General features: G+C 37.5%; 1 protein-coding gene across 6 annotated transcripts in view; it reads right to left on the bottom strand.

The window, feature by feature from the left end:
• RNF138 (ring finger protein 138) overlaps positions 1–16,027 on the bottom strand; it is a 43,842-nt gene extending 27,815 nt beyond the window's left edge. For 2 of the 6 annotated variants that reach the window (XM_074277261.1, XM_074277290.1), the window contains exons 1-2: positions 15,090–15,464; positions 14,497–14,660 (exon numbers count right to left, since the gene is read on the bottom strand). In XM_074277261.1, coding sequence (XP_074133362.1) covers positions 14,497–14,606 — 110 coding nt within the window. In that variant the 5' untranslated portion in view covers positions 14,607–14,660; positions 15,090–15,464. The other 4 variants (XM_074277283.1, XM_074277274.1, XM_074277270.1 and 1 more) reach the window with 4 other exon arrangements.
• Between the last annotated feature and the right edge of the window lie 521 nt (positions 16,028–16,548).

The following is a 16,548-nucleotide window of genomic DNA, read 5'->3' as shown; positions in this document are numbered from 1 at the left end:
AGAGCCTTACACGAACTGATGCTGAGTGAAATGAGCAGGACCAGGAGATCATTATATACTTCAACAATTCTATATGATGATCAATTCTGATGGACGTGGCTTTCTTCAACAATGAGATGAACCAAATCAAGTTTCAATAGAGCAGTAATGAACCGAACCAGCTGCACCCAGCAAAAGAACTCTGGGAGTTGACTACATAGAATTCCCAATCCCTCTATTTTTGTCCGCCTGTTTTTTATTTCCTTCACAGGCTAATTGTACATTATTTCAAAGTCCGATTCTTTTTGTACAGCAAAATAACTGTTGGACATGTATACATATATTGTATTTAACTTATACTTTAACATATTTAACATGTATTGGTCAACCTGCCATCTGGGGGAAGGAATGGGGGGAAGAGGGGGAAGGAATGGGGAGAAGGAGGGGAAAAGTGGGAACAAAAGGTTTTGGAATTGTTAATGCTGAAAAATTGCCTATGCATAAAATTTTTGAAAAAAAAAAAAAAAACCTCGGCATATACTTACCTCTCAACTCCCCTTACCAAAATAAGGTCAAAATGTATACATGATTTAGTCATAAAGAGTAATATTATATAAGCAAATTAGTAGAGCAAGGGATATCAGATCTTTGAAGAAGGCCAAAAAAAAAAAAAAAAAAAAAAACCTAGAGAACAATATGAATTGCAAAATGGATAAATTTTATTACATTAAATTAAAAAGATTTTGCACAAACAAAACCGATAGCCCAGATTAGAAGTACAAAGTTGGGGGGAAAAAAATTTACAACCAGTTTTTTCTAATAAAGGTCTCATTTCTAAAATATATAAAGAGCTGAGTCAAATGCGTAAAAAAATAATCCCCAATTGGTAAATCGTCAAAGGTTATGAACAGACAATTTTCAGATAAAGAAATTAAAGCCATCTAGAATTATATGAAAAAAGGCTCTAAATTACTATTAATGAGAAAAATACAAATTAAGACAACTCTTGGATACCAATACCACTTCACACCTTTCAGATTGACTAAAATGACAAGAAAATATATGATAAATGTTGGAGAGATGTGGGAAAATTGAAGACACTAATGCATTGTTGCTGGAATTGTGAACTGATCCAAATATTCTGGAAAGCAATTTTAAACCATGCCCAAAGGACTATAAAACTCCATACCCTTTGATCCACCAGTGTCATTATCCTTATGTCTATACTCCTAAGAAATCATAAGAGGGAAAAGGACACACATGTACAAAAGTTTACAGTGGCGATGGCACTATTACCTTGGATATCTTAGAATCAGCAGGAGTCAGGATAAGCAAAAGTCTTTATTCTAGTTCTTTATTGGTAGAAGTGAAGAGAATGGTAGAGTAGGATCTCTGCAAACTCATCTTGTCATCTCTCTTGCGGAAATGACCCTGGCTAGTCTCCCTGCACCTCCCTAGTTCCTCCCACAATTCTCTGTATACACCAATAGATTGGGCCAGCACAGGATAGTGGGAAGGGCCATTTTCCAAGCATATTCTTATAGAGTATTGTCCAATCATGTCCAATCAGTAATTAGCCTAAGTGCTTGATTGTCTAACCCCAGTGCATTGACTCAAAAGAGTTTCAGTCCTTGACATTTTAGTGGTATCAAAGAACTGGAATATGAGTAAATGCCCATCAATTGGAGAATGGAGAGTAAGTAATATGAAAGTAACAGGATATTGTTCCATAAAAAATGATGAACACTGATTTTAGAAAGGCTTATTACAAAGATTTACTTGAACTGATAATAAGTGAAACAAGGTTAATTAGGAAAACACTGCATTGCAACAAGAAGATTATGTGATTAGACATAGCTCTTTTCAACAATGAGTTGATTCAGGCCAATTCTAATGGACTTGTGATGGAGAGAGTTATCTTCATGCAGAGAGAGGACTATAAAGACAATATGGATTACAGTGTATTTTCACCTTTATATATGCTTGTTTGGTTCCTTTTTTTTTCTCTTTTTGATCTGATTTTCTTTGTGCAGCATGATAAATGTCAAAATGTTTAGAAGAATTACACATATTTAACTAATCTTGGATTGTATATTTAACTAATCTTCCAAGGGGAGGAAGGAGGTGCTAAGAAGAAAAAATTGGAACACAAAGTTCTGTAGGGAGTGAATGTTGAAAACTATTTTTACATGTATTTTGAAAAATAAAAAGAAAACAATAGAATATTATTGCAAAAAATGAACAAGCTGATTTTAGAAAATGCCTGATAAGATTTACAAGATGCAATAGTAAGATCGTGCAATGATCGACTATGTTAGATTTGGTGCTTCTCAGAGTTCAGTGATATAAGGCAATCCCAATAAATTTTGGATGGAAAATACCATCTGCATCCAGAGAAAAAACTATGAAGACTGAATATAAATCAACATTTATATTAACTTTCTTTTTCTTTTTACAATTCACTTTTGTTCTGATTTTTTTCTCTCCCAACATGAATCATATGGAAATATGTAAAAAATAAATGCCCTATGTATAACCAAAAAAAAAAAAAAAAAAAAAAGATGTTTTACATGTAACTGGGGGGATTTTTTTTTTAAATGGAAAAAATATTTTGAGCTCCCAGAATATTATCTACAGCCAGATTAGGAAAGTACTTACTAGGCTCTACTGTAGGGTCCCAGTTTTTATGATTAACTGTCAATGACAATAATATATTTTTTTGGAGGGTTAAAAAAAAAAAATGTAAAATTCTCCTAAGCTACTGATATGAACATTTTTCCAAACCTTCAATCCTCTTGGTCATGAATAAGCCTGGAGAGGATGCAGTTATTACTATATACAAGCTATCACATTGAAACAAGCTGAAACAAGACAATGGAGTTATTGGCCGATACCAAACCCTCCAGAATAGACTTCAAATTATTCAGAAACTTTTAAGTCTTTTTACTCTCCTCTTATGTTCTACCCCTTATCAAAGACCCTATCATCAAACAAGAAAAAACATAGCCTGGGAAAGAAATCTGCCATAACTTAAGTCCTTGGCAATTTGGACAAGGGACTATTAGTACTACTGTCACCAAGAATGATGTGGGATACAGCAAGTGACAGTCAGAAAACTAACACTATGACAGACTTGGTTCTTCTCAGCGGTTCAGTGATCCAAGGCAATCCCAATAAAATTTGGATAGAAAACACCACCTGCATCCAGAGAGAGAACTATGGAGAATAAATGTAAATCACATGCCAAGTTCGGGGTTTTTTCCTTTTTCTTCGTTTTTTTTCTCATGGTTTTTCCCTTTTTCTCTCCCAACGCGATTCATAAAGAAATGTGTATCTTAAAAAAGAAAAAAAATTAATGTCCATGTATAACCAGAAAAAAGTTAAAAGAAAACGACTCTAGGCTAGTCAAGCTGTCTGGACTGGGCAAGACTGGCAGGTCTAAATGACCTTAGACTAATTGGTTGGTTAGACTGATAAATGAAAGCATGTTTTTAAGATCCAACCTATCTCTAACACTGAACTCAAAGTTATTGTTTTTCAAGTCATTTCAGTCATGTCCAATTCTTCATAGCCCCATATTTGGAATTTTCTTGGCAAAGAGATGGTGTGTGACATTTCCTTCTCCAGCTCATTTTACACATGAGAAAACTGAGGCTAACAGTATTAAGTGACTTTCCCAAGGTAACATGGCTACTAAATGTCTGAGATCATATTTGAACTCAGAAAGAGGAATATTCTTGACTCTAGGCCTGGTTGTACTGGAATTCTGATTTACCAGGTCCTTAAAACTCCCTAAAGCCAAAGTTGTATGAATTATGCTAAGTTTAAAAATGCATTGTTTAGGATAGGAAAGATATCTAATTTAGTTCTAGCACTGCTTCAAAACATAGTTTAATCCTAGGTTATTCCTATTAATGGTACTAAAATAGTTACCAAATCAGTCTAACCAACCAACTCAATAAAGTTTTAAATTAAATCTTTAAAAGACTTTAATTCTAATTTCATTTTGTTTTTCTTTAGATTCAATTCAAACATTCATTGAATAATGCCTAGTAAGATAATAGATTATCCTCAAGGGATTTATAATCTAATAGAGGATAAAGCACCAACACAAATAACTAGATAATTGTAACATTCCATATTAGAATGCAATCTCATTTCCAGTAGGTATTGTTTCATTCTTCATTGTATCTGCCCAGAAAGGGAGCACAATGTCTAGTACTAACTAAGCAGCTTAAATATTAAATAACTGATTCTAAACTGGATAAGGAAGTAAAAATGTTACCTACAAACTTTTCTACCTACCCCTTCTACAAGTACTTGAACATAATAATCAGTATGAAATCAACACACACACACCCCCTTTTACCCTTGAGCCTTACTTGATAAACTGAAGTTTGTCCACAGGATTCCCTCCCATCAGGTCACTGGAGTCACAGATGACACCCATATATTGGTACTCTGCTGGTTGTTAAATAATCAAGTAGAATAAACTACTCATATGAAGACAAAGTAAATCTTTAGAGAAACAATCTCCAACATTAGTTGTAACAGCTCATTACCTTCATTTGGATGCTATTAATAAAGTACCTTAACCCTTCAAAGATATATGCCCCAAACAACCCATTCCTATATGCAAGACACTGTGGTAGACCTATAGACATCTCAAAAGATCACAAATACAAGTTAAATTTCTTTGTACTGATACTTGATTTGTACCTTGTACTTTGTACTTGATTTCAGAATTATATCACACTTTATCAAAGACTTTCATAAAAATAAACACAGATAAAGGAGAAGAGAAAGTATAGTGAGAAAAGAAAGTCAACCATAATCTTTAGTTTCATGCTTTCCAAGAAGAGATAGGGCATGTACAGTCATCTAAACAATCTGAATGATCTTCAATTCCTTTCTATTATCAATATTCAGATTTTTTAAAAATTTTTTTTCTTTTTTTCTGAGGCTGGGGTTAAGTGACTTGCCCAGGGTCACACAGCTAGGAAGTGTTAAGTGTCTGAGACCAGATTTGAACTTGGGTCTCCTCCTGAATTCAAGGCTGGTGTTCTATCCACTGCGCCATCTAGCTGCCCCTCAATATTCAGATCTTCATAGATCTAGAGAAGGGATGCCATTCTGAAGACTAGGAAACCAACATTAATAAAGTGACTTAAGATACCATCATGATAAGTAAAAGGGATTTTAGAAGTTATATAGTTTACATTACTCATTTTTTAAATGAAGTGGCCCCGAGAAATGACTTGACCAAAACTATATAAGGAGTCCAGTAGTAATAGTGTGAAACAAATAAAAAAGGACACAAGTTCAAAAGTCTCAACTTTATCAATTTACTTAATTGATTCCTTAGGCAAGTCACCTTTCTGTATAGCTAGATTCATCTGTCAATTGGAAATACTTCTTAAATCCCAATTTTAAGTCTAAGATACTAAGTAGTAGAAGCCAAGTAACACTTCAAATTGAATGCTTTTTAATCAAATGCACCACACCAAAGTCTTTTCCATACCTATTACCTTCCCCCCCACCCAAAAAAAAAAAAAAAAAAAAAAACAGACATATCTACTACCAAAAAATTCTTTTTTTTTTTTTTTTGATAAGTATGAATTGTTTTAATTTTATTTCCCCAATTACTGGTAATTTTGAACACTCTTAATTCATATAAATATCTATGTACAAATATGTATATTTAACATATATTATGTATATTTAACATATATCAAAAAAGTCTTATGTAATAAAGAATTTTGGCCAAGATGACTGTCTGAAAGTCTGAACAACAGGCTGCTCAGCTCCCCAACACCTACTACAGAAAAAATGTGAAATTCACAGTAGACTGAATAATTAACAAGATATTCAATGAGAAACTATGATTTTAACCTCAGAATTGCACACAGGGACAATGTGAAAAGGGGGCCCTACTTGGCAAAGAAAAGACAATGGAAGCACATCAGATAATTGTCTCCAAGCATAAGTAGGAATAAGTCAAAAACATGTAAAAACCTGCAAACCAGCCCAATTAACAGCAAAAGCAGAGAAAGTGCAAGGGTGATAGCTCATAAAAGGGAATAGCAGCTACCAAGTGAAAGTGTGACATAGTATAAAGGGACAGAACTCTGAAAAGGTATACTTGAATCAAGGGCAGCATTGTGCTTGTGGCTGAGCACCTACTCAGTGTGAGATAATGGTTTTCTATGATAATGTAATGTGTGTGTTCAGTGTGTTGTAGTAATGTAATAGTACTGAGGTATTTAAGGGAGTCTCTAATAAAGAAGGCTCTCTAAGCCAAAGACATGAGGAAAAATTCAGGCTCCAGACTCCAGATTCCAGAATCCATCTTTTGGAAAAGAAAATCAAAACAAAGGGAAAACCAACAAGAAAAAAAAAAAAAAAAAAAAAAAAACGAAGAAAAAAGGGGGAAAAAGTGGACATAGCACATGGTAGCTGCTCTCCTGCCTCCTTCACTTCTCCATCTTAAATACCAAGGCCTGTCTTGGGATCCTCCAGAGAGCTAACCCAGACACAAAGAATAGCATTCTATTTCAAGGAGCCCAAGTGTTCAGAGGGCCTAAAATCCCTTAGCACTTAGTCCTAAGATTAGAGACCCTAAAGAACAAATACTTGAATCTGAAATAAACAGCATGGTCTAACCTCAGGAAGTGCAACTCAGGAGATACAAAGCAAGATCAAGTAATGTTGATGAGTATCTCTCTCCAAAAAAGAGAAACAGGAAATAGTGACATAGCACAAAGGCCCAATTCAGGAACAAAGATTAGAGAGAGAAATAAAAGTCGTCAACAAACATATTTAGGGATCTCTATTTTGCCTAGAGATTCTCCAAAATTAGAAAATTTTACTCCATAACTTCAAGCAGAAACTCAAAGGGAAAAATGAATTTTCTACAAGAATTATATAAGTACCCAGAAGAAATTAACAAGAGATAAAAGATGAAATGAAAATAGAAAAATCAGAAGTATTAATAGGGTAAAAGATCCCCATGTGCAAAAAAAGGTTTGTAACTACTCTTTTTGTGGTGGCCAAGAATTGGAAATGAGTGGATACCCATCAATTGGTGAATAGCTAAAGCAAGTTGTGGTATATGAAGGTAATGTAATATTATTGTTCTATTAAAATAACGAACAGGCTGATTTCAAAAAACCTGGAAATACAAGAACATGATGATGAATGAAGTGAGTAAAAACAGGGAAAAGTACAAAGCAACAGCAAGATTGTGCGTTGATCCAACTATTATAGACTTGATTCTTAGCAGTTCAATGATCCAAAACAATCCCAATAAACTTTGGATGGAAAACATCATCCACATTCCCCCAAGAGAAAATATGGAAATTGACTGTAAATCAATACATGCTATGTCCACTTTTTCCCCCTTTTTTCTTCGTTTTTTTTTTTCTTGTTGGTTTTCCCTTTGTTTTGATTTTCTCTTCCAAAATGATTTAAAGATTTTTTTTACATTAATGTTTTATGTAACCAAAAAAAGTTTTTTACATGTAATTGGGGAAAATAACCAACTAAATAGATAAAAAGACAGAAAATGGCAAACTTTGTTTAAGGACTCTCAATACTAGAATACAGCAAACAACTGACATCCTGAAAGAAAATTTATAACAAAATCAAAATATTGAAAAATTTAAAAGACCAAAGATGTAAACTGACAATCAAAAACTAACCTTGCAAAAGTAAATCACAGTAATTTTTCCTATGGGAAAACAACTAGAGAAATCAGAAACCTGCATATCACTTAACAGTATTCATATGTGCCCTGTTCAAATACAAAATGCACAGAAGAGACAGGGAGATAGTGAGCTACAAAGCTATATCCACCAAATCTTTTGTCTGATTACAGATAATCCTTCTACCACTTCACAATAACTCCTAAGTTTCAACCCTTCCAAGGCCCACTTTTCCACCAAAACAAAAAAACATTTCTTTAAACTGAAGTACCACTGGCAGTACCTCAGAATCACTGAGGCTGCCCTGGGTTCCTTGTAAATACATTAATTCTGCCAGTCCAGTTCAACTGGTAGGAACACACATACAGACAGAGTAGAGACCAAGGCCATACACTTAATATTTACTTCAGTATCACAAATTTTTTAATAACTTTATAAGTGTTAAAATGTGCTACAACTTTCTATTAGGGTACTATCTTTTTTAGGGGTATTAGCTGATGAAGTTTTTGAGTGTTGTATCCCTAACACCATTTTCCCCAGAAGCCCTGTGGTTTTTATTATGTGGTGATTTTTGGAAACAAATACATTATCAGAATTGAAAAGTATAATCTTATTATAAAAGGGATAAATGGACTTGTAAAGGCAAAAAGGACTTGCATTTCAGAAGTAAAGATCAAAGCTGAGTAAGGAACTCTGAAATAAAAACATAAGAGTTAAAAGAAACCAGGAATAATACATTATTTGAGCATCAACTGAAAAGACATCTATGATGATGTATTATCAACATTCTAACGAGAAAGTATCCCTTCAGGATATTCATGTCTTCAAAGAATATTAAGAATAACAGAGAGTCTGGGGATTGGAATGCTTTTGTTCTGAGAGTTTGAGAAAAGGGAGTGTAAAAGGAATATACAGATACATAAAAGAAAAAGGAGAGACTATTTATCAATGTTAGAATGCAAGAAAACAGTAGTACACAAAAACATAGAAGGAACACTCTTCAGACAAAGGGGAATCAAAAAAAAAGAATTTTCCATAGGGATTCATCAGACTCAAGAAGGGAACAAGCAGGGACAAATAAATAGAAACTGGGTGACAGAGAAGGTCAAAAATGCTAGAAAAGATAACTGCAACCAAAACCAATCTGATTCAAGGAATAGATTGGGGAAGAGGGGAGAGAGAAGGAAGGAGAAAAGAATTGACTCTAAGGGGAGGCCCATCAATTAGGGAATGACTAAACAAATTGTAGTATATGAATGCAACTAAGAGACAATTTCAGTTTATTCTTTGATAGTATATACTGATTAAGAATGAAGTAAGCATTCCAGAACACCAAAACAACCAGAATACAATTTATATATCATACCACAGTGAGAAAATTTTTAAACACTAAAGAACTTAATAGACTCAAAGACTAAATATATACCTCTCTAGAGGCCTTCTGATGAAGCATGTTATATATACACCTCCTGAATGGGGTGATGAACAACCCAAAGTATATAAAAAAGCATGCATTTTCTAATTATTTTTTTTGCTTGACTATGTTTATTTGTTACAAGGATTTTTTTCCCTAAGTTTTTAATTTAAAGGAGAGGCTTTTAAGGTGGTTTACCACAGTAAAGCAAGAAAAAAAAAAAATCATTGAAATTTTTTAAAAATAATGTTCTGAATAGGATGAAGTTCAAAAGTAAGCACAGACAAGTAAAACCAGTTTTTAAAGTAATCTTGCATTTATTACATACTTTTCTTAAAAAGCAATCAACATGAAATGAAAAAAATGAAAAAAGCTTCTTGTACAATCCCTTTTTTGTTCTATCTTGGAGATGGAAATGCTTTTAAAATTATTTTAAGTCCTGAACAAAAAACAATAAAATTGAGACAGATCTAAAGCTGAAGAAATACTCCTTATGAATAATAAAAAACAATTTTTACGTAAATTTACTTAGTGTAATACTGAAAAAGTAAAGTATTATTTTACAGAACTATGAAAATAAAATAAATTTATCTAAAGAAAAAAATGTCAAATACTTCAAAAGAAGTGGGGCCTAACAATACCTAAATCTCAAACTGTTATCAAGCAACAGATTATTAAAATCAATTTAAAAATGGGGAGGGCCAAAAGACATTTTTGTATACAATATAAAAAAATCAAATAAACAAAGGAGCCTAGTATATGATAAACCAAGTACTGGTATAAGGAATAATATATGACAAAACCTGCTACAGAAATTGTAAAGCAATTTGGCAGAAATTTGCTATAGACCAAGATACTCTGAGTCATGGTCCTCTTTATCATTCTGATAAAACCTTTTAACTCCTCAGAATGTTTTTAAATGTAAAAAATAAAATGTATTTGATTACAAAGGAAGCCAATTACATTAAAAGTTATCAAAGAGTGAAAAAAGAAAAAAGAAAAAGTCTATGCATTCCAGGTTAAGAACCCCTAATAGAGACAAAACATCTCATATCAACCACACTAAAATCAACTCCAAATAAATATATGATATTCATAAATAAATTGGAGAAGCAATTCAAGTATCTTTCCCAATTCTGTCATTAGACTGTGAAGCTCCAGGCCAAGGACTATCTTTGTAAAATCAGTGATTAGCACAATACTTGGGACATAGTAAGGAACTAATAATTGCTTGTTGAGAGACTATGGAGACAGAAGAGAAAGATTCATGATGAAATATATGATAGACATGATAAAAAAAATTATATATCAGTTACATTAAAAGATTTTACACAAACAAAATCAATGCAGTTAAAATTAGCAGAGAAATCATAACTGGGAGAAAAAAAATTTTTATAGTAAGTTTCAATGAATTAATAAGAAACTGATTCAAATTTAAGAACAAGAGCCATTTCCCCAATACATAAGGCTATAAACAAATAGTTTACAAAGGAAGAAATCCAAAATGTCAATAATCACATGAAAAAGATGTTCTAAATCCCAGCTACTCAAACTGTAGGTAGCAGTCCCATATGGGATCTTATAAATGTGGGGGCTGTGAAATTATGATTTGTTATTAGTAAATGTTTGATTTGTATACCTATTTTATATATCTATATGCCTCTCAAAACTGGGTCAAAGAAAAAGACATAGAAATGTAAATTAAAACTCTGAGGTTCCTCATCAAATCCATCAAGATTGGTAAAGATGGCCAAAAAAAAAAAAAAGTGTATATATATATGACAAGTGGAAGAGAGCCTGAAAGAAAATAAGGACAATTAATAGCTAGGAACTGGTCCAATCATTCTAGAAAGCAATTTGGAACTTTGCACCTAGTTACTAAGTTGTATACCTACTTAATACAAGGATACCACAACTAGCCCTGTGACCAAGAATATCAAAGAAAAGATAAAAAGAATCCATGTATACAAAAAGTTATAATAGCCCTTTTTGTGGTGGCAAATAATGGGAAATTAAAGGGGAAGCCATTAGTTGGGGAATAGATAAACAAATTCTGGTACTGGAATGCAATGCTCTAAAGGAATCAAGGAAGAGTTTCAGAAACATTGGGAAGGTTTTCATAAACTGAAGAAGGACCAGAACAACTTATACAATAACATTTAAAGACAAATAACTTTGAAAGACTTGAACAATGATCAAACAAGATACAAATTTCAAGAGGATTGATGAAGCTTGCAAAGACAGAATAGTAAAGTATTCAAAATGCAGAACAAAACACACAAGAACATGTTAAGATGTTTTGTTTATTCACATTTGGTACAAAAGGCTTTGTTTTTTCATTTTCTTTCATTCGGTTTAACAGGGAAGAGATGAACAAGATAGGGTTCCCACTTTCCCTCCCAAAAAAAAAGATAGTACAAGGAATCAAGACAAGACAGCTTTTTAAGTTACATGTTGAATTTAATATATTTTTTAAAAAATAAAGGAAGCCATAGGTAATAGAAATGTGTACTTTTTAAAGTACAATCCTTTCTGTTCTGCTACGCATGTCAATGTTCATTTTATTGGTTAAAATTCTGAATAAAAGAAAATCTAAAACTTTGAACTAAATTTTTAAAAATTAAGTCAAATTCTTTATCTTCGGATATTTATCCTATTATGACCAGATATATTAACATGTCTTTAAAGCAAATTATGGCACTATACTTCTTCAGGCTGGCTAAGAAAAAAAGTTAAAGAAGCTCAATATATGGGGATTGCACTGCTCAGAAGCAAAATCAGTGAAAAAACACTATTGACTTTTAAAGCTATACAAATGGAAACGGTTCACAGCAATCTCAGTAAGATAAAATAAGCCAACTATTTAAAAAAAAAACTTGTGTGGGGAAACATGCAAACAGAACACACTTATGTTATAGGTAAAATTCATGTATCATGAAAATTGCAAATTTAATTTCCTTTCCTTTTTTATTGCACAGTAAAAGACAAGAGATGTAAAATGTATATATTATCAAACACATTCAATGTTGTGATTAGTTATGCTAAATTGCATTTTTTCTTTCTTCTGATTTATTTTGTTAAAGGGGATAGCACTTTTTGAGTACAAGGGAAAAGGAGAAATAAATGTGATATAAAGACAAGATGAATAAATAAAAAATAAAAAAATAAAATGGAAGCCTATTGCTAAAGTACTAATGATTTGTTTCCGAGTCTTTTTTTTAAATCATTAAGGTGGAAATGCCTAAGAGGAGAAAATGGAAATGTAGGGGCATTTAAAAGAAAAAATAATTAAAATTTCAAATTTTAAAGCACTGGTAGTAGAGTAAGAATAAAACTATACATTATTGCATATTTTTTTTCTTTTCAAAATGTGTACTTACAGACCTTTAAACCAACTATCAGTTAACTAAAATATTCCTCTTAAGGAACTCCATCTTAGTGAAGCTGAAACAATAAGTTATCAAGGTTGTTTCTTCGGACATGTTTAATCCTCAAAAAGGCTTCCTAGCTATAGGAAAGCAGAGGTGGTCATCTCTTAATGATCATCAACTTAATGTAAGCATTTAGGAGTTACCAAAGGCCCCTTTATTAATAGTAAGGGACTAACCCGACCACACTTTTAAGTACCCAAGGGCTACCAGATTCCAAAACCTACAAGATCCACAAAGCAAGATTAATTTTTGCCTCAGGGACTTTGGAAACCGTAGAAACCGTTCTTCAGTAAGTCTTTAAAAGTTTAAAAAATTAGGATTATAAGGAAAATCAGTTATATTGAAATACAGTTTATTTCATATTTATAATTTCAGGTTAAGAACCCTTAAACTAAAAAAAAAAAAAAGAAAAAAGTTTTAAAGGACCGTGGGATTTGTTTCAGGTGTTAAAAGAAAAAAAATATTAAATGAGGTTAATGAGCCATGCATGCTCCTTTCTTTACTATCACAATTATTTTCATTCTTAAAACTCTTTTTAAGACTCAATGACAAAAGAAATGTTGATCATTTGTGTAGTCTCCAAAAATCAGTTTCACAGATTTTATGCAAAGAAAAATAGGTTCATAGCTCTAGAAATGGAAGGAATCTCAGAGGACACCTAGAATTGCCTTCTTATTTTCTAGATGAAAATCTAGAGTATACTCTAGATATTTCTAGATACTTCCTGAGGCCCAGGAAGCTTAAGTAATTTGGATTTCTGCTCCTTACTATCTGTACAATCACAAGTCACAACTTTTCTGGCCCGAGTTTCCTGTTACAAATTCGGATGAAAGGAAGAACTAAATTTGTTCTAGATCTCTTCCAATTCTAAATCTCACAATCAAGTTGCTTTCAATTTCTTACTTAGCTTCAAAATTAATCCTACATTCAATGCTTCTGGGTCGTAAAATAGAATAAAAGCTTCAAGCAGGCAGGAGCAGCCTCACTTAAAGATTCAACCGCCCAGTACCCAGCATTCCACCACCAACACAAAAAAGCTCCAGATAAAAGCTTCTTAATTGACCCAAATCCCCCAAAGAAACAATCCCCATTCTGCCTTCTTTTCTCTCCCTTACTTTACAAACAAAACAAAATGGAAACCGAAGGGATTGGAAACCGGAGGGAGAAAAAAATGCTACAACTCTCGGAAACGGAAATACTATCTTTTTTTCTGGTTAGAGGAATGAAAAAATTACTATATCCTCCAACTCAATTAAAGAAACCAATCCACAGCAACCAGACACCAAGTTTTCAGAGAGCCTTTAAACCAAGACAACAAGCATTGATTGAAATCCACTATGTCCCACTAACGCGCTGATAATACAAAGGAAAAAAGGTGGCTGTTGAGGGCCCTACACTATAAGTAACGCATCTGAGAGCTGCAAAACCTTTAAGGGACTAGAGGAAAACGAGAGAGCCCTTGAGACCCCGCCCTCCACCCCAATTTCGTGAGAATTGGAGGAGGGGATACCACAGCAGCGCCCGACAACTGCCCGGCGGACGTCGGTCTCCCGGGCGACCTGAATAACTGAAATCCAAATCTAGCCCCAAAAGCGCCCTGAGGACACCACCTCCGCCCCACCCCCACCTCCCAGGCCCCCATTCCAGAGGACCTCTCTCTGAGGCTAAGCAGGGTAACAGGGACTGCAGACCCGGACCTGCGAGTCTGGGGTTCGATAGTCCCGGGGGTCTCGGGGAGTGCGAGATAGGAAGATGGGGATCTTCGAGGCCTGAGTCGAAGGGGGGAGGGGCCGAAGCCGGGCCAGAGGAACGCTGGCCCGGCTTCCAGTCTCTTCCTTCCACGCCGCGAGGAACACCCCCGGGACCGCTCTAGAGTGCACGGAGTGGGGTGCGCGCCGGACCCAGACCCAGGACTTGGGGTGGGGACCCCGGAGAGAGGGGGAGGAGCTTGGGGCGCGCATTTACTCACACGTGCTGACAGGCCGCGGTCCGCACTGGGGTCTTGAACACCTCCTGACAGACCGGGCAGTAGAAGTCGTCTTCGGTGTAGGACGTGGCGGTGGAGAGCGTCTCAGCCATGGTGCGGGGCTGGCGGGAGGCGGCGATGGCGGCGGCGGCCCCGGGCCTGGCTCCCTGCGCGCACCGAGGGGAGGGGGAGGGGGAGAGGGAAGCGGCAGCGGCGGCAGCGTCAGGAAGCGGCTCGCGCCAGGAGGGGGGGGGCGGGGAAGGGGGGGAAGGAGTAGGAGGAAGAGGAGGAGGAAGAAGAGGTGGACCCTAGGGAAGGAGCCGAGGGGGAGGGGGCGGGCACAGCAGTCACAGCCACTTCACCCATGTCAGTTGCTGGGGCGGATGATTATGATGAGGATGGGACCTCTCCCTTCCCATCCCCCTCCGGGACCCCTCCCTCCCACCCCCATACAAACACGGGCATCTCCTGGGCCGGCGGGGGAGGGGCCCAGCCCGGAGATCTGCCCCGCCCCTCCCCCAGCCAGGTCCGGGCCCCGACCCCGCGAGGAGGAGGAGGAGGAGGAGGAGGAATAGGCCCTCGCGGCCTGGCCTTACCTGGGCAGCTTGGAGGCTAGTTCGCTCCGCGTGGCTCGGCCCAGTCCGTCTCCGCCTGGGGAGAGGAGACAGGAGGGGGAAGGAACGGGAGGAAAGGTTTCACTTTCGTTTTCGCGCGGCCTCCCTCTCTTGGGTAGGGGACGCCGGGAGACTGAGGTAGACGACTCTCCCGTCCAGTCCCCGCCTTCCCAAAGCGGAAGCCACCCTCCCCCCACACTGTCCTGCAGGGGGCAGAGCCCTGTCCGCCCAGGGGAGGAGAGATGTATTCACTGGCTCTTCTCTCCCCTCCTTTTTCCTCCTCCCCGCCCCCAGCCTGCCCCTTGCCCCTGCCCCTGCCCCCGTGGGCTGAGGGCCACCAAGCCAGACAGCCGCTCTAACCCCGCCTGGTACCTGGCTAATTAGCGTGGTTGCCGCTCCTCCTCCTCCGGCTGCGGCTCCTGCTGCTGCTCCTCCTCCTCCTCCTCCTCCCCCATTCTCTCTTCCAGCTCTCTCTTCCCACCCCCTTCCTACAAAGTCCCCCTCGTTCCTTTTATCCCACATTCTCCCGCGATTCGTGATCACCCTCCCCAGCCACCTTTTCTTCCTCCATCCTCCCCTCATCGTCAATGTCCCATCCTTCCCCCACTTCCATTCTCCACTGCCCCCATTTCCCATCGTCTCTCCCGCCACCTCCCCCTTGTTCCCCTTCCCTCCCCTGCTGCCGCCCCCGGCCGCCTCCGCTCTTCTGCCCTTGTAGCCGAAGACACTGACTTAGGAGGCTGGGAGCAAGGGCGGTGGTACGAGCGCTTCTTTCCTGTCCCTTCTTTATGAAGACGTGACCCAGACCCGGCCTCCCGTTCCTTCTTCTCTGGCCGCTTCTGCCGCTACAGCAGAGGGAAGGAAAGAGGAGAAAGCAGGGAGGGCTGCGTCTCCCCTGCTCAGCGACCCTGCACGAGGGACGTCCCCAAGCTCATGATGCACACGCTTCCTCCCGCCCCCCACGAGCAGCTCTCCCATGGTACTGCCCCTTGCCTGCTGCTTGCCTTTCGGTCCGCTGTCCAGAGGACATGGACGAGAAAGAAAGCACGGGGGGAGGGGGGCCTGAGAGTGGGAGACGACCGGCAGGGCTTCCATAGCAACCACCTTGTTTGGCCTTGGAGCATGTTGTGACATAGTAAGCTGCGGCAAAACGCATATACTCATGAGCTCCTTCCTAACCTCCCAGTTTCTTCACTTCATACCACCCCCCGAAAAAGATAAGAAAAAGAGCTTGAAGATAACTAAGACCACTTGACTTCCCACTTGTAAATCAGAAGAGCAAATTACACATTCAAATGCTCAATTTTGATTTAGCCTCACAGTTTAGAGCATGAAGAGGCCACTTACCTAACTCCCCCACACACACACTTTTTACGGTTGAGCAAAAAGAGACCCTTGGAAGTACAATCATTTTCCCCAAGTTGATGCAGTAAGGGGCCGA

The sequence above is a fragment of the Sminthopsis crassicaudata genome, chromosome 1, assembly GCF_048593235.1.
Source record: "Sminthopsis crassicaudata isolate SCR6 chromosome 1, ASM4859323v1, whole genome shotgun sequence".
Classification (NCBI taxonomy): domain Eukaryota; kingdom Metazoa; phylum Chordata; class Mammalia; order Dasyuromorphia; family Dasyuridae; genus Sminthopsis; species Sminthopsis crassicaudata.
Note: the sequence above shows the minus strand (reverse complement) of the source record. Positions and strands in the feature narration are given on the sequence as shown.